We start from the raw sequence: 18,543 nt of genomic DNA, 5'->3' as shown, positions 1-18,543 counted from the left end.
AAGACAGCTGTGGGGCTGAGTTGAGCAGTTATCTCCCCGCCGAGAGAAGAGGCCCACAAGGGAATGGCAGTTACAGCGGCTTTGTTGGGCTCTCTTGCTATGCGGCGGCTGCGTGCTCTCCCTGTGACCACTGTGTTACTCAGTGTTCGCGCCCACATCTCTAGGGTAGTGTCTTCAATCACCCGTGTACAGGTGAGGTCCAAGAAGGGACAGAAGAGCTGACCAAAGTCACACCATTACTAAGGAGCACAGCTGAGGTTTGAACTAAATTCTAACTTTTTTTTTTTTTTTTTTTTTTTTGAGACAGGGTTTCTCTGTAGCTTTGGAGCCTGTCCTAGAACTCCCTTTGTAGACCAGGTTGGCCTCAAACTCACAGAGATCCGCCTGCCTCTGCCTCCCGAGTGCTGGGATTAAAGGCGTGCGCCACCACCGCCCGGCTTCTAATGGGTTTTAATAATAAAATCCAGGAGTCAGATATCAGGGTAAAAGCTGAAAGATCAGAGAAGCAGAGCGGCCAGCCACTAGTTCTTACCTCTACTGAATCCTCAGACCGAAGGGGCCATCTTGTTAGGAAACCTCAGACTGAATCCTGAGCTCCTGTCTTTTCCTCCCTTATGTTCCTCTCTCTCGCCGCCCAGCCATATCACTTCCTGTCTCCACCTCCCTAGTGCTAGGATTAAAGGTGCGGGTTACCACTGCTTGGCTGTGTAGCCCAGGGAGGCCTTGAACTCACAGAAATCTGTCTGCCTCTGTGACCTGAGTGCCGAGATTAAAGTGTGCCACCTCTGCTTGACCTCTGTGACTAACTAGTGTGGCCAGCTCCATACTCTGATCTTTAGGCAAGCTTTATTTGTTAAAGCACAAAATATATCACCTCTGCACAGAGGTCCTGCAATGGGTAAGCCTTCACTATGCAGTCAAAGGAGCTTGTTTCCCCAAAGATCAAGCAACAGCTGGAGGCTAGAGAGATGGCTTAGCAGTTAAGAGCACTGACTGTTCTTCTAGAGGGCCTGGGTTCAATTCCCAGTACCCACACGGCAGCCCACAACTGTCTGTAACCCTAGTTTCTGGGGATCTGACACCCTCACACCAATGTACATAGAATAAAGTTATTAAAAAATTTTCAAAACAAGCCGGGCGGTGGTGGCGCATGCCTTTAATCCCAGCACTCGGGAGGCAGAGGCAGGCAGATCTCTGTGAGTTCGAGACCAGCCTGGTCTACAAGAGATAGTTCCAGGACAGGCTCCAAAACCACAGAGAAACCCTGTCTCGAAAAACAAAAAAACAAACACACACACACAAAAAAAAAAAACAAAAAAAAATTTTCAAAACAAAGATAAAAAAAAGCACTTGCTGCTTTCACAGAGGACTGGAGTTTGGTTTTCAGAACCCATGTCAGACAGCTAACAGCTACCTGTAACTTCATCTCCAGGGAATATGACATCCTTTCCTGACCTCCACAGGGCACTACGCTTCTGTGCACAAAGCGGTATAGCGGTATATGTGGATAGTTACACAAACTCAATTAAATAGAAAACATGTTAAAGGGGGAGACAGCTAGTATAATACGAGATATCTCATGCAGAAAGAGGATGCATAATTCCTCCCTTCCTGGTGTGTGTGTGTGTGTGTGTGTGTGATTTTTCTTGTTTCATGTTTCTTCAGCCTGAAGTCTCTAGTGAAAAGGGGCACAAGCTAGGAACCAGATTTTACCCGTGTACATATGCTGCCACCTAGTGGTTATGTTGCTGCATGACATGGTGTGGATTCTCTTCTGGCTATATTGTGAATAACCCTGGCCTTGCAGGTGAGAAACAGCTGCGTCAGGAGCTGGGCCAAATTAAGTATCCAGGAGGAGCACCACGGAAGACTGGTAGGTATCCCGAAGGGGAGGCTTGCAAGCTCCTGCAGTGAGTTAACTGACTCAGATTATCAGCCCTAGCTCTGAGATGCTATCCTTGTCCTGAGGACCTCCTAGTCGGTCAGATGTGGGGCAAGGAAGGCATTCCCAGCGGGGCTCCTGTGCTCCAGTCTTAGCCCTGGCACTTCCTGGGAATTTCACCTCTCTGAATATCAGCTTCTTTGGATGGGAAGTGTGACAAAATATTCTGCTTTGCGTAACTGCAGGGCAGGTCAAAGACACAGACGATGACCTGAATTCAATTCCTGGGACCCACACAGTGGAAAGAGAAAACCAGTTCTTGCAAATTGTCCTCTGACATTCCAGAAAGTCCACTAAGAAAAATCCAAAGTCAGCCTTAGGGTCAGGTTGAGGGTTTGACACCAAAGCCAACTCATGGGAGCCAGCCTTTGCAGAGCCCTTCCTGGGGCCAGGTCCCAGGCTTCTTGCTTTACAAGTAACCCCCCCCCCCACTGCTTAATTAGATGTGGTTGTTATTGTCCTCATTTACAAAAAAAAAAAAAATCAAAAGAGTGCCACTCCCAGGTCACCAGGGTGCTCCTGCGTGCCTCAGAAGTGACTGGTGAACTAGCTTGAGGTTTCAAAGTGGTCTTAGAGGCCTCTGGGTCAGATCCTGGCGGCCGTTCTTTGTCACCTCTTTTCTACTCTGGGCCCACAGAGATGCCTGGAGAGAGAGTTCGTTCCTTTGGGCCCACACTGCCCCCATCCCCCCATCTATAGCTCCAGAGGTCACATGGAGCATCCAGCACTCTGACACAGCTGCCCAGCTTCCCTGCTTCTGGGAGTTAATCCTCTAGGCAGAGAGCAGGGAGGGATTAGCACCAGAGAAATGAGGACCACATCTGTCACCGCTGGGCATTTGTGTAAAGCCCAGGCAGAGAACCCAGGAGGACTCTCCCATCTCTCGGAACCCTGTGAAAGGCCTGAATTGTGGGGCCTATTGGATCCTTTCAGAAGTGAGTAAGACGTGAGACTCGGGGGCCTGGCAGGTCATTGTGGGACAGGCTGGGGAGGGGACCTGGAAATAAGTGGGTCTGTTGGGAGAGTTGGGGTACATACAGTGCCCATCTGCTCAGGTTTGTCTGAGATAGAAGGGTTTGGGGGAAAGTGGGTCTTCCAGTGTAAAGATCAGGATAGTTCTGGGCAATCGGGCAATGTGAGTTGGCCTGGACAGGGCTTCTGAGCTTGGGAAGGGTCCTCTTTCCCCTACATCCAAATCTTATCTTTTTATCTAGTTATTCTCTGTCCTCTCTTCTCCCAGAACCTTTTTATTATTATTTTTTTTACATGTGTATGAGTGTTTTGCCTACATGTGTGTTTGTATCTTGTGCATGCCTGGTGCCCTGGAACTGTGCTTACAGCCTGGATGCAGGGAATTGAACCCAGGTTCTCTGGAGTAGCAGCCCGTGATCTTAACCCCTGAGCCACCTCTCCAGCCCTCATCTCCCTACTGCTCCCACCTCCTTTTGCATTTGCTCCTCTCATCTCTGACCACAGGTTCTCCTGGACTGCAGGCCTGAATCCTCAAGGATCTGGAATCTTTCATGCCTTGGAGAGGATGAAGACTCGGGTGAGGTTCAAACCAGAAATCATGCATCATCTTGGTCAGCATCCTGGTTCCTCCCCAACCACCTGCTCAGTGACTCCACCCTCCTTCCCACCCTGGCTGGTTCACCTGCACCCCTCACCAGAGCCTCTGCCCTTGCCTGCTTCTCTGTGGAACAAGCACAGCAGCTGTGAGGGCTGCACTAACTCTTGTTGTCATATGGCTCGTTCACTGGCCCATGCTTCCTGCACAGCCTTCTAGGGGCTTCTATCGCCTGAGCTCTCCAGGGGAGGGGCGGTGGTCAGACTCCGAGAGGTGAAGTCATTTGTCCAAATCTGGAAGGCACAGAACTGAAGTCAGGTTCTGTTTGCTGCCCTTCCCAGGGTGTTAGGCAAGTGGTGCGCAGTCTGCCACTCTTTGAGCAAGGCTTACCCTGCTTAACCCCGTGCCTTTGAGATTCATTCACAGTACTGTATACATCAATACTCTACTATCAGCCTGGCGGTGGTGGCACACGCCTTTAATCCTAGCACTCAGGAGACAGAGGCAGGTGGATCTCTGCGAGTTTGAGGCCAGCCTGGTCTACAAGAGCTAGTTCCAGGACAGGCACCAAAACTACAGAGAAACCCTGTCTCGAAAAAACAAAAAACAAAACAAAACAAATACTCTACTCTTTACATGGTTGTGTAACATCCCATCGCATGGATACCATAATTTGTTTTCTCATTCATCACTGAAAGACATTTGGGTTGATCCAGGCCTGTGAAAATTTGTAAGTAGATTGGGAGACAGCTGAGTCAGGAAAGTGTAAGCATGAGGACCCAAGTTCAATTCCCCAGTACGGCGTAAAAAAAATCCAGGGCACGGTGGTGTGCTCCTTCACTCCCAGTGTTGAGGAGGCAGAGATACGTTGATCTTTGGAGTTCTCTTGCCAGCCAGTCTTGCCTAATCACTGAGCCTCATGTCCCATGGAGAAACCCTGCTTAAAAAAACAAGGTAGAGCGAAATAAGAGAAGACGCCTGATTCTGGCTCCTGACCTCTACATGTACAGGTAGACACACAGAGGAATCCTCAGTAAAGAACGGCTTCTGTGTGGACCCCAAGTTCTAGAGGTAAAAAATAATTCTGAAGCCCACTGGGATTTCCAGATATAAAAATAAAGACGCGGCTGGGGCAGCGGTGACTTACACCTTTAGTGCCAGGCTGGCGCCCACAAGAGTCCCAGGCAGCAGGCACTGTCTGAGTAGCAGTTCCGTGAGGGTGGAGATCCCTGAGGCTGGCTCCCTGCCTCACTCCAGGTACCCAGCACGGTGCCTGGTGCCTAGGGGCGGCTCAGGAAAAAGGTGTTGCTAGGACACGGACGAGGAAGAGACCATGCCAGATGCAAGTCATCTTGTCAGATGCAAGGGCTGAGAACTGGGCAGAATGGATTTACTCTTGTTGTGTAATTTCCTGGGGAGATTCAAACATCTATTCACCCCTGAAAAGGCGCCAATGACAGACCGAAGAAATGATCCCACCCAAGTGAGCTTGGGGGGTCACGCACAGGAGAAGGGGTGTCCTAGGTTCATTCTGTTCACCACAAAGGCTTTTCTCCCTGTTTCAGAAGAGTGGTACAGTGGTAGGATGTTACAAAGCCTTCTAGAACCATCCACTACACTGAGCAGTACCCACATGCTGGGAGCTTCAGGCATGCCCGCTGAGGGCTCTATCCTAGGTTCGAGATCAGGAACCTGGAGGTGCAGGTGCCCCGGAAGTGGGGTGTGGCAAGGCCTGTGCTGTGCACACCTCTGACATGTACTGAGTAACCAGTACACCGAAGGCTAAAGAAGAAAAAGTGGACCGGTGCCCTGGCGTGGAGGGTTCTTTCCCATTAGGGAGGCTGGCAGTGGGAAAGGTGGGGAGGTCGCCATTGTTTTACACTTAGGGACTTCTATTTGAACTCCTAGGGTCACAGGTGTGGAGAGTTGCTGAGGCATTTACCCTGGGGAGACCCTCGGCTTCATGGGTAGCATTGCAATGAAGGTACCTTCCTCTCCCTGCAGACCCTAGAGCCCATGACCTGTGTCTTTGCTTCTCTAGGCCTGCCACCAGCCTCGTCTCCTAAAAGGGAAAAAGAAATGGCTTTCGTGGGCCCTCATCGGCTTCCTCTTCCTGTTCTCAGTGGCCATGACTGGCTGCTTCCTGTGGCAGTACCACCTCCCCAAGCTGCAGACTGGTGAGTGAAGAAGCCCCATGCTCCCGCCCCAGGGCATGGGTCCCTGTTGGGTCTGGAGCAGTCAAAGACGTGAGGGTGAAGGGGGACAGTTAAGATTTAGGCTCAGGAACAGAGGCCTCTTTGCTCCAAGTCACACTGCTTATCTCTGGTCACGGGGCACTCTGCACTTGGTCAAGTTCTTATAAACAAGGTGAGAACCCTATTGCCCAAGGTTTCAGAGTCATCCAGCATGGGGGTCAACTCAGGGTTCCCGAGATGCTCAAGCAGAGGTTGGTGAAATGGCTCAGTGGGTAAAGAAAGGCACTTGCCAAGTAAGCCTGATGGCTTGAGTTCAATCCCCAGAACCCACGTGAAGGTTGGAGGCGAGAATTGACTATGTAGACTTGTTTCTTTGGCCTCCGCATGCACACGCACGACATGCACATGTATTCCTGTGTGTGTGCCTTGTGTGCACATACAAACTTAAAATTTTAATGTTAAAAATCAAAGTTGAAGGGCTGGAGAGATGGATGACACAGTGGTTAAGAGCTCTGGCTGCTCTTCCAGAGGTCCTGAGTTCAATTCCCAGCAACCACATGATAGATCACAATTATCTATAGTGAGACCTGGTGCCCTCTTCTGGCCTGCAGGCATACATGCAGGCATAACACTTTATATAATAAATAAATAGATCTTTTAAAAAAATTAAAGTTTTAATGGTGCTTCTCTTGCTCTGTGAGCTGGCCTGGCCCTTACCCCTTTCAAAGACCTCCTCATTTCTTCTAGGACTCCACAGGGGCAAATCATAGATGGACTCCACCCTCTGGTTACCATAGCATCCAGCACCCCAAGTCTCTGCTGTATCAGGGAGCAGCTTCTCCCAGTCCTGCCACTCATATTACCAAAATAAGGGCTCAGCAAGGTGCCTGAGTCTCCTAGGGCCCCAAGAGCCTTCAGCAGACTCAACCCCTCTTACCATCTCCTCAGTATCTCCACCCCTGACCCCAGTCCTTTCTGGGGTAAATTCCTTTTTCTTCTTCTTTTTTTTCCTTTTTTTTCTTTTCTTTTTTAAAATTCCTTTTCTTTTTTCTTTTCTTTTTTTTTTTTTTAAATTCCTTTTCAAGGGACTTTGTTGTTGCTCAAGCAAACAGGCCACAGCTGGTTAAGCATTCGGGACTACTATTCTCAAACTACTAAGCCTTAAAAGCCAGGTGTTACTATAAGTCAACAAAATGAATTCGTAGTGGGGAAACTTCAAGACATTTGAAGTGTGACCTGAGCTGTGTGAGTAGAACCAGTGGGTGCAAAGTCAGTGCCAACCCACTGCAAACTTTTCAGAGTCTGGGTAGACCAGATGGCTCCTTGGATAAAGGTACTTGACGCCAAGCCTAATGACCTGAACTTGATCCCTGGAACCAACATGGTGGAAGAAGAGGAAATTCCTACAGGTTATCCTCTGACCTCTACACTCATGCTGTGGTAACCCCCTAACCCTACCCAAATGTAGGCACTTTAAGGCCCCAACCAGATTTGTTGACTCCATAATGTATTTTGAGGCTCCCTAGGTGCCATCTGTGTGTATGGCTACAGATGCCAAACCCCACCCAGAGCCAAGCTGACAAAGCTAAGGCTCTGTCCAAGACTCCAATGACCAAGCCTGCACTATCTACTTCATCATCTGTCTAAGGAATAAACCACCCCAGGGGCTAGGGATGTAGCTTAGTGTCGAGCACTTGCCTGCCTACCGTGTGCAAGACCACAGGGGAATAAACAAACACACCAACACCACCAGCTGATTATTGCTCATGGTTCTGGGAGCTGGTTGACAGTTCTACTGCTGGTCTAATCTGCTCTCTTCAAGGAAGAATGCAAGCCACTTGGGATTGGAACCTCCCTAGGATCTGGTGCTCTCGGGGATAATTTCCCAGATTTGTCCATGTGATGATGGCCACTCCCTAGACAAGGACAGAAGAGACTCAGCCCATGACCAGTGCCTGCATTCGTTTCTGGGAACAGAATAAGCTGTCCCCGATGCTTCAGACCTGAAGCCCCACTGGGGTTTCAAGCTCATGTTACTCAAACATACAAAACTAGTGAAGTATAGATGGATGGATGGATGGATGGATGGATGGATAGATGGATGGATGGGGCTTAGCCTGTCAGGAAGAAGGGAGAGTGGGGACTATTAGCTGAGACCTGGAGGGACTCAATCTATGACACTATGCCTTGGTCCTTGGTCCCTTGGCTGGCCCATGACTGAACATTTTCTGGGAAGGCTCCCGCTGGTGGGAGGATGTCTCCCAAGGCATAGCTCTGACCTTGGCTGCAGCCTTCCTGTCTTCTAAGATGTCCCTTTGCCCTTGACCTGACCTCTTCTGTATTCACCTCCTGATATGTCCTCTAGGTTCCTTAAAGCCAGAGGTGACCCCAGCCCCTGTGAAGATGTGTCCGCATCACCCTGAGCTTGTGCCTCTGGCTCACCCCCTCCCAGTACTGAAGGAGGCATTGGAGAAGGTTAGTGACAGCCCAGGAAGTTACAGGTAGTATGGTAAAGCTTGGCAGAGGAGGAATTGCTCTCTGTGCTGTGGCATTCATTCATTCATTCATTCACTCAACATGCTTATATTTGTTAGTTTTCTCTGCATAACAGTGCTGGTTGTCCTGGAACTTAGCTTTGTTGATCAAGCTGGCCTTTAGCTCCCAAGTATCCACCTGCCCCTGCCTCCTGAGTGCTGAGAATAAAGGTGTGAGCTACCACAGCCAGTTTTCAACACAAATTTGAGTGCCTGTTCTGTGCCTAGAATTTTAGTGCTTAGGAGGCAGAGGCAGGAGGATCATTGCAAGTTGGAGGCCAGCCTGGGCTACACCAAGAGTTCTAAGCCAGAGGGGGGTGGGGAAATGACTAACTCCTAGTCAGTCTGTTAGGTGAAGGAAGCAGTTAAGATAACACACATTTCTGACTCAGGGGCAAGAGTGAGGATTAGGAGCCTGGGGTGGGAGTGGCCCGTGCCTTTAGTCCCAGCAATCTGGAGGCAGAAGCAGTCAGATCTCTGATTCAAGAACAGCTTGGTCTATAGATCGAATTCCAGGAAAGCCCAGTCTACATAGACTCAGGAGAATAAAAAAGAATGAAAATTAGTTTCTTAGGGTTTCTATTGCTGTACCCATAACCACAGCAACTCTTGTAAAGGAAAACATTCAGTTGGATAGCTTACAGTTTCAGAGGTATCGACCATTATCATTATGACTGTACATGTCGGCATGCAGGCAGACGTGGTACTGGAGGAGCTGAGAGTGCAGGAGATACATCTTGATCTTCCAGGCACCAGGAAGTGGTCTGGGACATTGCATGTGGCTTGAGCATATGAGACCTCAAAGCCCACCTTCACAGTAACATACTTCCTCCAACAAGGCCATACCCATTGCAACAAAGCCACACCTCCTATGAACTCCACTCCCTATGAATCTATGGAGGTCAATTACATTCAAACTACCATAATTAGGAAAGTTTTGGGGACTGTGGAGCTGAGATGTGAGGTTTTGCAGGACCAAAGCGGAGATTTGAACAGGTAGGGGATGCCCAATGATGTATGTATGGTAAAAAAGTTGAAGGACGTAGGAGTGTACTCCAAACAGTGGGGCCAACATATAAAAAGGCCCAGGGGCAGTGGAGTGAACACAGGGCACATAGAGAGGGAGGGAAAGATGAAACGGGAGAATAACGGAGTCCATGCCACAGAGGCCGCTGTAACATGGTCAAGTGCACACATGGGTGCACACACATACACAGGTACACGCACCAGGGCACAACTTGTGCCACTCCAGGATGGCTCTCCTTGGTGACAGTCAGTTTCTACTGTGTGGGCCACTCATCTTAGGAGAAGAGACACAAAGGGATCAGGGTCAAACATCTGGGCAGCTGTGCACTCTCTGACAACCAGTAGAAGGAAAAGGGTAGCAAGTTCACAGAAGGTTTTTTTTTTTTTTGGTTATTTTTGTTTGTTTGAGACAGAGTTTCTCTGTGTAGCTTTGGAGCCTGTCTTGGAACTCGCTCTGTAGCCCAGGCTGGCCTTGAACTCACAGAGATCTGCCTGCCTCTGCCTCCCAAGTGCTGGGATTAAAGTCTGCCATAAACTACCACGGCCTGGCCACATAAGTTTTTTTTTTTTAAAGCTGGTTGTTTGTTTTCAGTTTTTTTTTTTAAGATTTATCTATTTATTATGTATACAACATTCTGCCTGCACGCCAGAGGAGGGTGCCAGATCTCAGTACAGATGGTTGTGAGCCACCATGTGGTTGCTGGGAATTGAACTCAGGACCTCTGGAAGAGCAGCCAGTGCTCTTATCCTCTGAGCCATCTCTCCAGCCCGCCACATAAGGTTTTTTTTTTATATTTATTTATTTATTATGTACACAATATTCTGTCTGTGTGTATATCTGCAGGCCAGAAGAGGGCACCAGACCTCATTACAGATGGTTATGAGCCACCATGTGGTTGCTGGGAATTGAACTCAGGACCTTTGGAAGAGCAGGCAGTGCTCTTAACCTCTGAGCCATCTCTCCAGCCCCCCCGCCACATAAGTTTTATACTCAAAGATAATAGTGACTTTTCTAGAGGTGTCAATGATGTATTGCTTTTATTCCTGGACTGAATTGCTATTCTTACTCCCTGTTACAGAACAAAGGAAGGCAGCCATCTCCAGACAAAAGGTCTCGGAAGACACTCTGACACAAACATGACCCCACTTCCACAGAAGCTCAAACAGCACATGTCAATTTACCAATATAACATATGTCACACAGGGCCACAGGACTCAATGACAAAGCAGCCTCCTCCTGCCTAGCACTGGGGTGTCAATTAGGGCTGTGCGACCCCTTTATATACATGTCTAGGGAATCCCCGACGACATTGGTGAACTGAGACCCCCAAGACTGACTTAGGGCATGTGTCTAGGGAGACAGAACTTAGCATGGGGCAGGTAAGGCCATGGGGCAAGGTGTCTGGTAACTGATTAAGTAGAGGTGTTGGAAAGATGGCTCAGTGGTTTGTGCAAATACAAGGACCAGAGTTCAGACCCTCCACATGGGTGTAAAGGCTAGGTACATGTGGCCTGTCTGTAATCCCAGTGCTTGGGTGGAGAGAGGACTCCCTTAGAGCAAGATGGCCATCTAGACTAGCTGAACTGGTGAGTTCTGGGTTCAAGAGAGAGACCCTGATCCGGTACATAAAGGTGAAGGGTGTTTTAGACATCCAGTGTCATTTTCCAGCTTCCATGTCATGTGCACACATGAACACCCCTCTTGTGAACAGAAATACAGACTCACGCAAACCACACACACACACCCCACACATCCCAAAATCCTTTAGGGAGCCCTATGTCTAAAATCGGTGGGAGGGAAGCTGATGAGAGAGTTAGCCCTCACCGGGCATGGTACCAGGGTTGTGAGGTCTGGAGCCTCTGAGGGTATTGTGGGGGGAGGTACAGCTGTGGGGATAGGTGGGTGTGCTGAGGCAGGGGCCTCAGCTGTCACTGCACCCACCTTTTGAGCTCCTATTCTTCCGCCAGGTGGATGGGATTCTGCGCAAGGCGATGTTGGCTCCTGGCCTTGCTGCCATGTCTGCCCTTGTCGTCCACAATGACACTGTGCTCTGGACTGGCAACTTTGGGAAGAAGAATGGCTCAGATCCAAATTCTGGAACTCCTAATGAGTATACCATATACCGGTTAGTGGGGTGACCTCCAGGGTCTCAGAGGGGATGAGGAGGATGGCAAGCCAAGCAGATATAGGAGTCAGGGACATTGAGGAGAACTGTGGCTGCTAGGGCCTGTGGCTCAGTCCTGATAACTCTATAGGAGACAGTGGTCCAGAGAAAGCCAGTAAGTTCAAGTGCCCAGTGTCCTACCACGGGGACCACAGGCACAGGCCAAATAAGGAAAGGAGTCCATCTCCTGGCCTCTCAGTGTGCCACCCAGGAGCGATAGCCAGCTCCCAGGCCTGTGAGTCAGTGGCACTGGCCCAGTTGGAAGCAGCTGGGGACACTTGGCAGCATGCCCAGCGCTTCTCCTTTCATGGGCTGTCTGCAGAGTCCTCAGAGCTATAACAATGGGCACATTTGATCCCAGGGATGCTGTGGGGACCGCAGGGGCCTGATGGGATTTAGCCTCACACCGCACCTTTGTGGTGCTACACACAGGGCCCAGAGTTCTGTTTGTCTTGCTTACTATGGCCGTCACCTATCGGCCATGCTGAGTGCCCTGTGAGTGTGCATACTCGCACACTCACACACACGCACACTCACATGCATGCGTATGTGTGCACACACATACCTCACCCCCCATTTTACCACATGAAATCAACAGTAAAACTCTCAGAAAGGTCTAGTAGCTTGCCCAAGGCCACATAGCCAGTGAGAGATAGGATTCATCAAATCCAGGTTGGACCCCCGGTACAAATGGGGCTTGATAAAAGGCCTAGCATGGGGCAGGCGCTGAACGGTCCATTCTATCACAGCTGCTGGTACATTCAACTCATCTCGAGGCTTTCTACAGAGGCTGGGGATTCAGCTGGAGATGCAGACCAGAGTGGAATCTTGACTATGAGAAGCTGGAGGCTGGGCATAGGGTGGGGAGTAGGCCGTGAGGTTGACAGGTTGCCCTCTGTACTCCTGTCCCCCCAATATAGGATTGCCAGCATCTCCAAGATCTTCCCCGTGCTTATGCTGTATCGGCTGTGGGAGGAGGGCATCGTGGCCTCCCTGGACGACCCTCTGGAGCGCTATGCCAGCACTTTCTCCATCAACAACCCGCTGGGCAAGACTCAAGATCCTGAACCACAGGACCCCGCGGGGGAATTTGAAGAGATGGGCTCCCTCCCAAAGCCTTCTTCTGTCACTCTCCGGAGGATGGCCAGTCAGCTGTCAGGTGAGCCTCAGAACTGCCCAGCTGAGCCAATCCACATCCGAGGGCCTGGGGGGCAGGCACAGGACACAGATTTCCATCCATTAGGACTCTGCTCTGGTTCCTGAATGGCCATAGGTGGTGGCCATGGGAGGAAGAGCTGAGGTAATCCAGGGATAGTTTTTTTTTTTAAACTTGATTTTAGAAATGTGTGTTTGTGTGTGCATGAGTATATGCTATATGTGTGTGGGTGTCCACAGAGGTATGCACCAGACCCTCCCCAGCTGGAGCTACAGGTGAGTGCCAAGAATTGAACTTGGGTCTTTGGGAAGAGCGGCTTTAGCTGTCATCTCTCCAGCACTGGGACTTACTTTATTTGAGACAGGGTCTCTTGTAGCCCAGGCTGGTTCCAAACTCACTGTGTAGCTCAGGGTGACCCTGAACTTCTGGTCCTTCTTTCTCTACCTCCTGAGTGCTAAGATTACAGGCATGTGCCACTCCATTTTGGGTGTATGTCATTGGGGGAAGGAACTCAGGGCTTCACACGTGCTAAGCAAGCATTGCACCAGTTAGCTCCGTCCCTGGCCCGAACCTGGGAATACAGATCAGGCAGAGAAAAGCTCACACACAAATGAGCCAGGATCTGTGTATCGTGCCAATGGCAAGGCAGCAAATTGAAACTGGTAGGGAGCTCTACAGTGAGGACCTAGACTCCCTGAACATACACATAAAGGACATGTGGAAAGCCACAGCCCACGGGGGACAGAGGTGGAGGACAGGGAAAGAATTGACATGGCACAGAAAAGGCTGTGGAATATTTAAAGATGCCAACCCTTGTTCACAGAAACACACACGCAACTTAAAACCACACTGAGACACACTGTTCGCGTCAGACTGGCACGATTGAAATGGTGGGTGCCCTGATCGGGGAAACCATGGAGACGGTGTCCTTGTCCACAACAGTGGGGGGAATTTAAACTGACTTAAATTTAACCCCCCTGTGCTGGCTAGTTTTATGTCAACTTGACACAAGCTAAAGTCATCCGAGAGAAGTGAACCTTGATTAAGACAACACCGCCATAAGATCTGGTCGTAGACAAGCGTGCAGGGCATTTTCTTCATAGTGACTGATGTGGGAGGGCCCAGCCCATTGTGGGGGGTGTCACTCCTAGGCGGGTGGTCCTGGGTTCTATAAGAGCTGAGCAAGCCAGAGGGAGTAAGCCAGTAAGCAGCATCCGCCATGGCCTCTGCAGCAGTTCTTGCCTCCGGGTTCCTGCCCTATTTTAGTTCCTGCCTTGGCTTCCCTCGAATTGTGATAGGTAAGTCAAATAAACCCTTTCCTCCCCAAGTTGCTTTGGTCATGGTGTTTCATCACAGCAACAGAAACCCTAACTAGGGGCTGGAGATATGGCTCAGTGGTTAAGAGCACTGGCTGCTCTTCCAGAGGACCCGGGTTCAATTCCCAGCACCCACATGGCAGCTCACAACTGTCTGAAGATCCAGTTGAAGGGGATCTGACACCTTCACACCAATGCACATAAAATAAAATTAAATAAAGCAAAAAATAAAAAAAAAATAAATAAATAAAAAGTAAAAAAAAAAAAAAGAAACCCTAACTAACCCCCCCCATAAACAAACAAATGGCTCACACCTGTATGAAGGCAAATTCAAATATGATCACAACAGTTCTCTGTCTTTTTGAGTTAGTGTCTCAAGTAGCCCAGGCTTTCCTCACACTCTCTAGGTAGCCGAAGAGGACCTTGAACTCCTGACCCTCCTGCCTCCAGCTCCTGAGTGCTGCCACCACCCCAGTCCATCACCCGTTAATAGGCTGGGGGTCAACAGTACAGTGTGCACTTGGCATGTGAAAAGCCCTGGGTGGAGGCCCAGCAACAATGGGAAAAAAAGAGCACACATTCCCTTGGACTGAGAAATCCCACTTCGAGAAAATTCTGCTGCAGATGTGGTCACCCTTTGTAGCATACAAATGCTCACAGTTATTCACTGAAGTGTTTTACAGTAATAAGGGGAGCCAGTGGGAAAATACCTGTAGCCCAGCACTTCTAAGATGGGGGCAGGAGAACCAGGGGTTCAAGGTCACCCTGGGCTCTCATGAGACCCTCTCCAAACACAAAAACCAAAACAAGAAGAAATGACCTATATGTTCCTCACTAGGGGAATGGCTATGCAATCAAATACCATATAACTCTAAACCAGTGGTTCTCAACCTTCTTAATGCTGTGACCCTGACCCCCAACCCTAAAATTGTTTTCATTGCTGCTTCATAACTATAATTTTGCTACTGAATAGTGTCTCAGTTCCTAAGACCATCGGAAATACGTGTTTTCTGATGGTGTCGACCCACAGGCTGAGAACCACTGCTCTAAATGACATTCTTTGTTTACGGATATGAAATAAGGAGGAGAAAAGTTCATGTATTGTGTTGCTACAGAAATAAAGATAAAAATTACGTAAAGATTATACAAACATACCAATTATAAAAACATGTTTATGTATGAGACATGTGTAATATGTATGATTATAAACCATGCTATGTATTATATAAATATTAATTTCTTTTTACATTTTTTTGTTCGTGTGTGTGGTATGGTAACGTACACACCATGGCACTTGTGTGGATGTCAGAGGACAATTTACAGGAGTTTGTTGCCTTAGGACTGCTACAGAGGTCCTGGGGATTGAACTCAAAGAGTCAGGCTTGTAGGCAGGCGCTTTTACCAGATAAGCCATCCTGCCAGCCCTAAATATTAAATATTTCAGGTTGTATTAAATGCCTTTGGAAGGCCTGGTCTTGGTGGTACCTGCCTGCAATCCCAGCACCTGGGAGAGTGGAGAGAAGAAAGAAATAAAAACAGTTTGCTTCCAGGAAGGGGAAATCATGGCCTGCTGGGGTGGGAGGAAGGTAGGGGAGGCTTGTGAGCAAAGGTGATTTGGTGGCTGTCTAGAGATGGGGCTTCCCCGGCAAAGCACAGGTCCTGCAGGCCTGACCACTGCTCTTCCCTAGGGCTTCCCCGAAGGCTGCGGGGCACTTCGCTGTTGTGGAGGGGCAGCACCCAGGAGGCTCTGAGCCTGCTCAGGGATGACATGCTGGTGGCTGACCCCGGAAGCAGGTGAGGAGTGTACCCTGAAGTCCAGCTACATACACTTGAGGAAGTGTTTCTCTCAGATGGTTAGAGTAAGCCGGGTTCTGGGGATCACTGAATAGAGTCCACCCTACAGCCAGAAATAGAGTCCATCCTACTGTGGCCCCCACGGGCAGGCACAGCAAGGCCTGGAAGAACTGGGCCCAAAACCCAGGTCGGTTCCAGTCTCCGGGCCCCTCATCAACTGAAATGTTTATTAAGCATCTGCTCTGGGGTGGCACGGTTGGGCACATTTGTCATCCCAACACAGCTTGGGCTGCACAATGAGATTATCTAAAAACAAACAAACAAGACACAAAAAGCAATTAAGGCAACTCCTCCACCCAGAATCTGCTGAGCGCTGAATAGAGCAGCAAACCTTTGACCAAGGCTCCTTTCTACAGTTTACACTGATGAGAGAGACACGGTGAAGACATAAACGACACAAACACAGATTTCGCCGCGATGGCTGATGGTGTGCAGATAAAAGTGTAGTTTTGAGAGCTTGGGGTTGGGGGTGGAGGACAGACAACACACATACGTCAGACAGAGGCTGCTGGCACTCCTCTGACACGCTGGGCCAGATTTCCCTCTGCTTCTCCAAATACGGTAGGTCATATGTTCTTTGCCTCCTGGTGCCACCACACTGTCCTGGGGATCATATCCAGGACCCCATCCCGATGCCCCTTTCTCTCCCTCCAGATGCCACTACAGCACGCTGGCCTTCTCGCTTCTGGCCCATGTGCTGGCTGCTCACACGGCACAGGGCAACTATGAACGCTGGGTATCTGAACAGGTGCTGGAACCGCTGGGGATGAGCGACACCAGCTTTACACTGACTGGAGCTGTGCGAGCTCGCCTGGCTGCCGGCTTCTATGGCAGCGGCCGGTCTGCGCCGCTCTACGATCTGGGCTGGTACAGGCCATCGGGCCAGATGTACTCGACGGCTGCAGATCTGGCCAGGCTGGCGGTTGCGCTACTGGGCGCAGGGCCCCGACGGCTGCTGCGGCCAGACAGCCTGGCCACGCTGCTGTCACCGCTGCGCACCTGTGCCCACGGCTACTTCGCTCGAGAAACTGGCACACCCTGGGAGTTCCACGAGCAGCGCGGATACCGAGTGGCACGCAAGGACGGCGACTTGGACGGCTACGCCGCCAGCCTGGCTCTCGTGCCACCGCTGCGCTTAGGATTTGTGTTGTTGCTGGCGGGGCCGCGCCCACCCACGCGTGACCTGGTGGCTGACGCCCTGGACGTGCTACTACCTGCTCTGGAGCACGCTTTGCGCGATGCTGAGCGCGCCCCTGCGCCCCCGCCCAGCGCGCGCCCATTTGCTGGCTTCTTCACCTTCGCGAACCGCACCTTCTACGAGGTGCGTGCTGCGGGGCCGCGTGGCGAGCTGCGCTTGCGCCAGTTTGGGCCGCGCGTGGAGGCGCTCGTGCCCGCCGCCTTCCGATCGCTCGCCCTGCGCCACGTGCGCGGCCGCATCTTCCAGCTGCACGTGGCACGTGAGTTCCCGTGCACGCTGCCTCTCGCAGACGCCTGGCTGTCTCTGGAGGCGCAGCACGGGCAGCTGGTGCGTTTCTATCCGTTGGACCGCCACGGGCTGGCACCAGGTTTCGACGTGCCCGGACTCAATACCTACGGAGTGCTGCGCCTGCAGCGCAGGCCGGTGTTCAGCTCCCAGTGAGCTGGGGATCCCAGCGTGAGCCCTAGTGCAGCGCCCACCCATGCCTTTGCACTGCTCATGCATGCAACCATCCTCATGCCTCCAGCCCTTCCACACCAGCCTGATGTTACCTGCTACCTGAAGCCTCCTCCTGCAACCCGCCCCCAGCCTCTAGCTTACAGCCACTCTCCCTGACACATCTCACCTTCCGCCATTGCAGCCCCTCCATACCCGCAGCCTTCCTTCAGCCTCTTTCCCCTGCAGCCTCCCCTGCATGGGTTTGTCCAGCTCCAGACTTGCCCTTCCTCCAGCTTCCCACCCGAGGTTGGCAGGGAGGCCAACCAGAGAACACAATAGTTGGCAAAGTGGGTGGTCTTCCTTGGACCACAGCTGATTTCAAACTGCCCTTATTCACCTGGGAGGAAGAGTTATACAAGAATTTACAGTGAGCATTTAAAAACGTAGGCATTGCCCCGCCACAGTGATACAGGTCAGCACCTGGGAGAATCAGGAATTCGAGGCCAGCCTGGACTGCAGGAGACTGTTCAGACAATCAAAGAAATACTGAAATATTTTTTTGTGTGTGTCTGTTGAAACAAAGACAAAATACCAGGAGCGGTGCTATCTTTTAAAACCCACTCTTTCTGGGCTGGGAGTGTAGCTCAGAAGGTAGAGTGCTTGTGTAAGGCTGCTTAAACACGGTGTGGTAGCACATACCTGTAACTCTACTATTGGGGAGGTGGAGGTAGAAGGATCAGGAGGTCCAAGCCAGTCTGAGCCACATAAGATACTGATTAAAAGAATAACAGTTTTTTGTTTGTTTGTTTTAAATTGAGTTACAATTTACCTAATATGAAAGGCACCATCAGGTGCAGTTTATATATTCATTTAGTGGGACTGCAAATAGAACCCAGGGCATTGCATACTAGGCTCTATCAAATGAACTACATCCCCAGCCTGAGTTTGGATGATTTAGAGAAATCTTTATACCCATCACCACAATCAAGGTCCGTGAGATTTCCATCACCCCCAAAGCACCACCCCTGCTATTCCTTTGCAGTTACCTCCTCTTCCTCTTCCCCTCGCCCAGCCCCAGGCAACCACAGGATGGTCTCCTGTCATTTTATATTAGTTTCACCTGCTCCTGAGTGTGCTGTGAAGGGGATCACA

The 18,543-nt window shown here is 50.4% G+C and overlaps 1 protein-coding gene across 1 annotated transcript in view; it reads left to right on the top strand.

Annotated features, from left to right (window-relative positions):
* Lactbl1 (lactamase beta like 1) overlaps positions 1-17,394 on the top strand; it is a 29,828-nt gene extending 12,434 nt beyond the window's left edge. The window contains exons 2-8 of the mRNA XM_041652682.1: positions 3,419-3,491; positions 5,551-5,686; positions 8,070-8,179; positions 11,233-11,390; positions 12,350-12,588; positions 15,590-15,695; positions 16,410-17,394. Coding sequence (XP_041508616.1) covers positions 3,480-3,491; positions 5,551-5,686; positions 8,070-8,179; positions 11,233-11,390; positions 12,350-12,588; positions 15,590-15,695; positions 16,410-17,394 — 1,746 coding nt within the window. The 5' untranslated portion in view covers positions 3,419-3,479. The remainder of the gene's footprint in view (positions 1-3,418; positions 3,492-5,550; positions 5,687-8,069; positions 8,180-11,232; positions 11,391-12,349; positions 12,589-15,589; positions 15,696-16,409) is intronic.
* Positions 17,395-18,543: the final 1,149 nt, after the last annotated feature.

The sequence above is a fragment of the Microtus oregoni genome, unplaced genomic scaffold (assembly GCF_018167655.1).
Source record: "Microtus oregoni isolate MIOR12 unplaced genomic scaffold, Mior012 000005F_ref0000423, whole genome shotgun sequence".
NCBI lineage: Eukaryota > Metazoa > Chordata > Mammalia > Rodentia > Cricetidae > Microtus > Microtus oregoni.
This window is presented reverse-complemented; position numbering and strand designations above follow the sequence as displayed.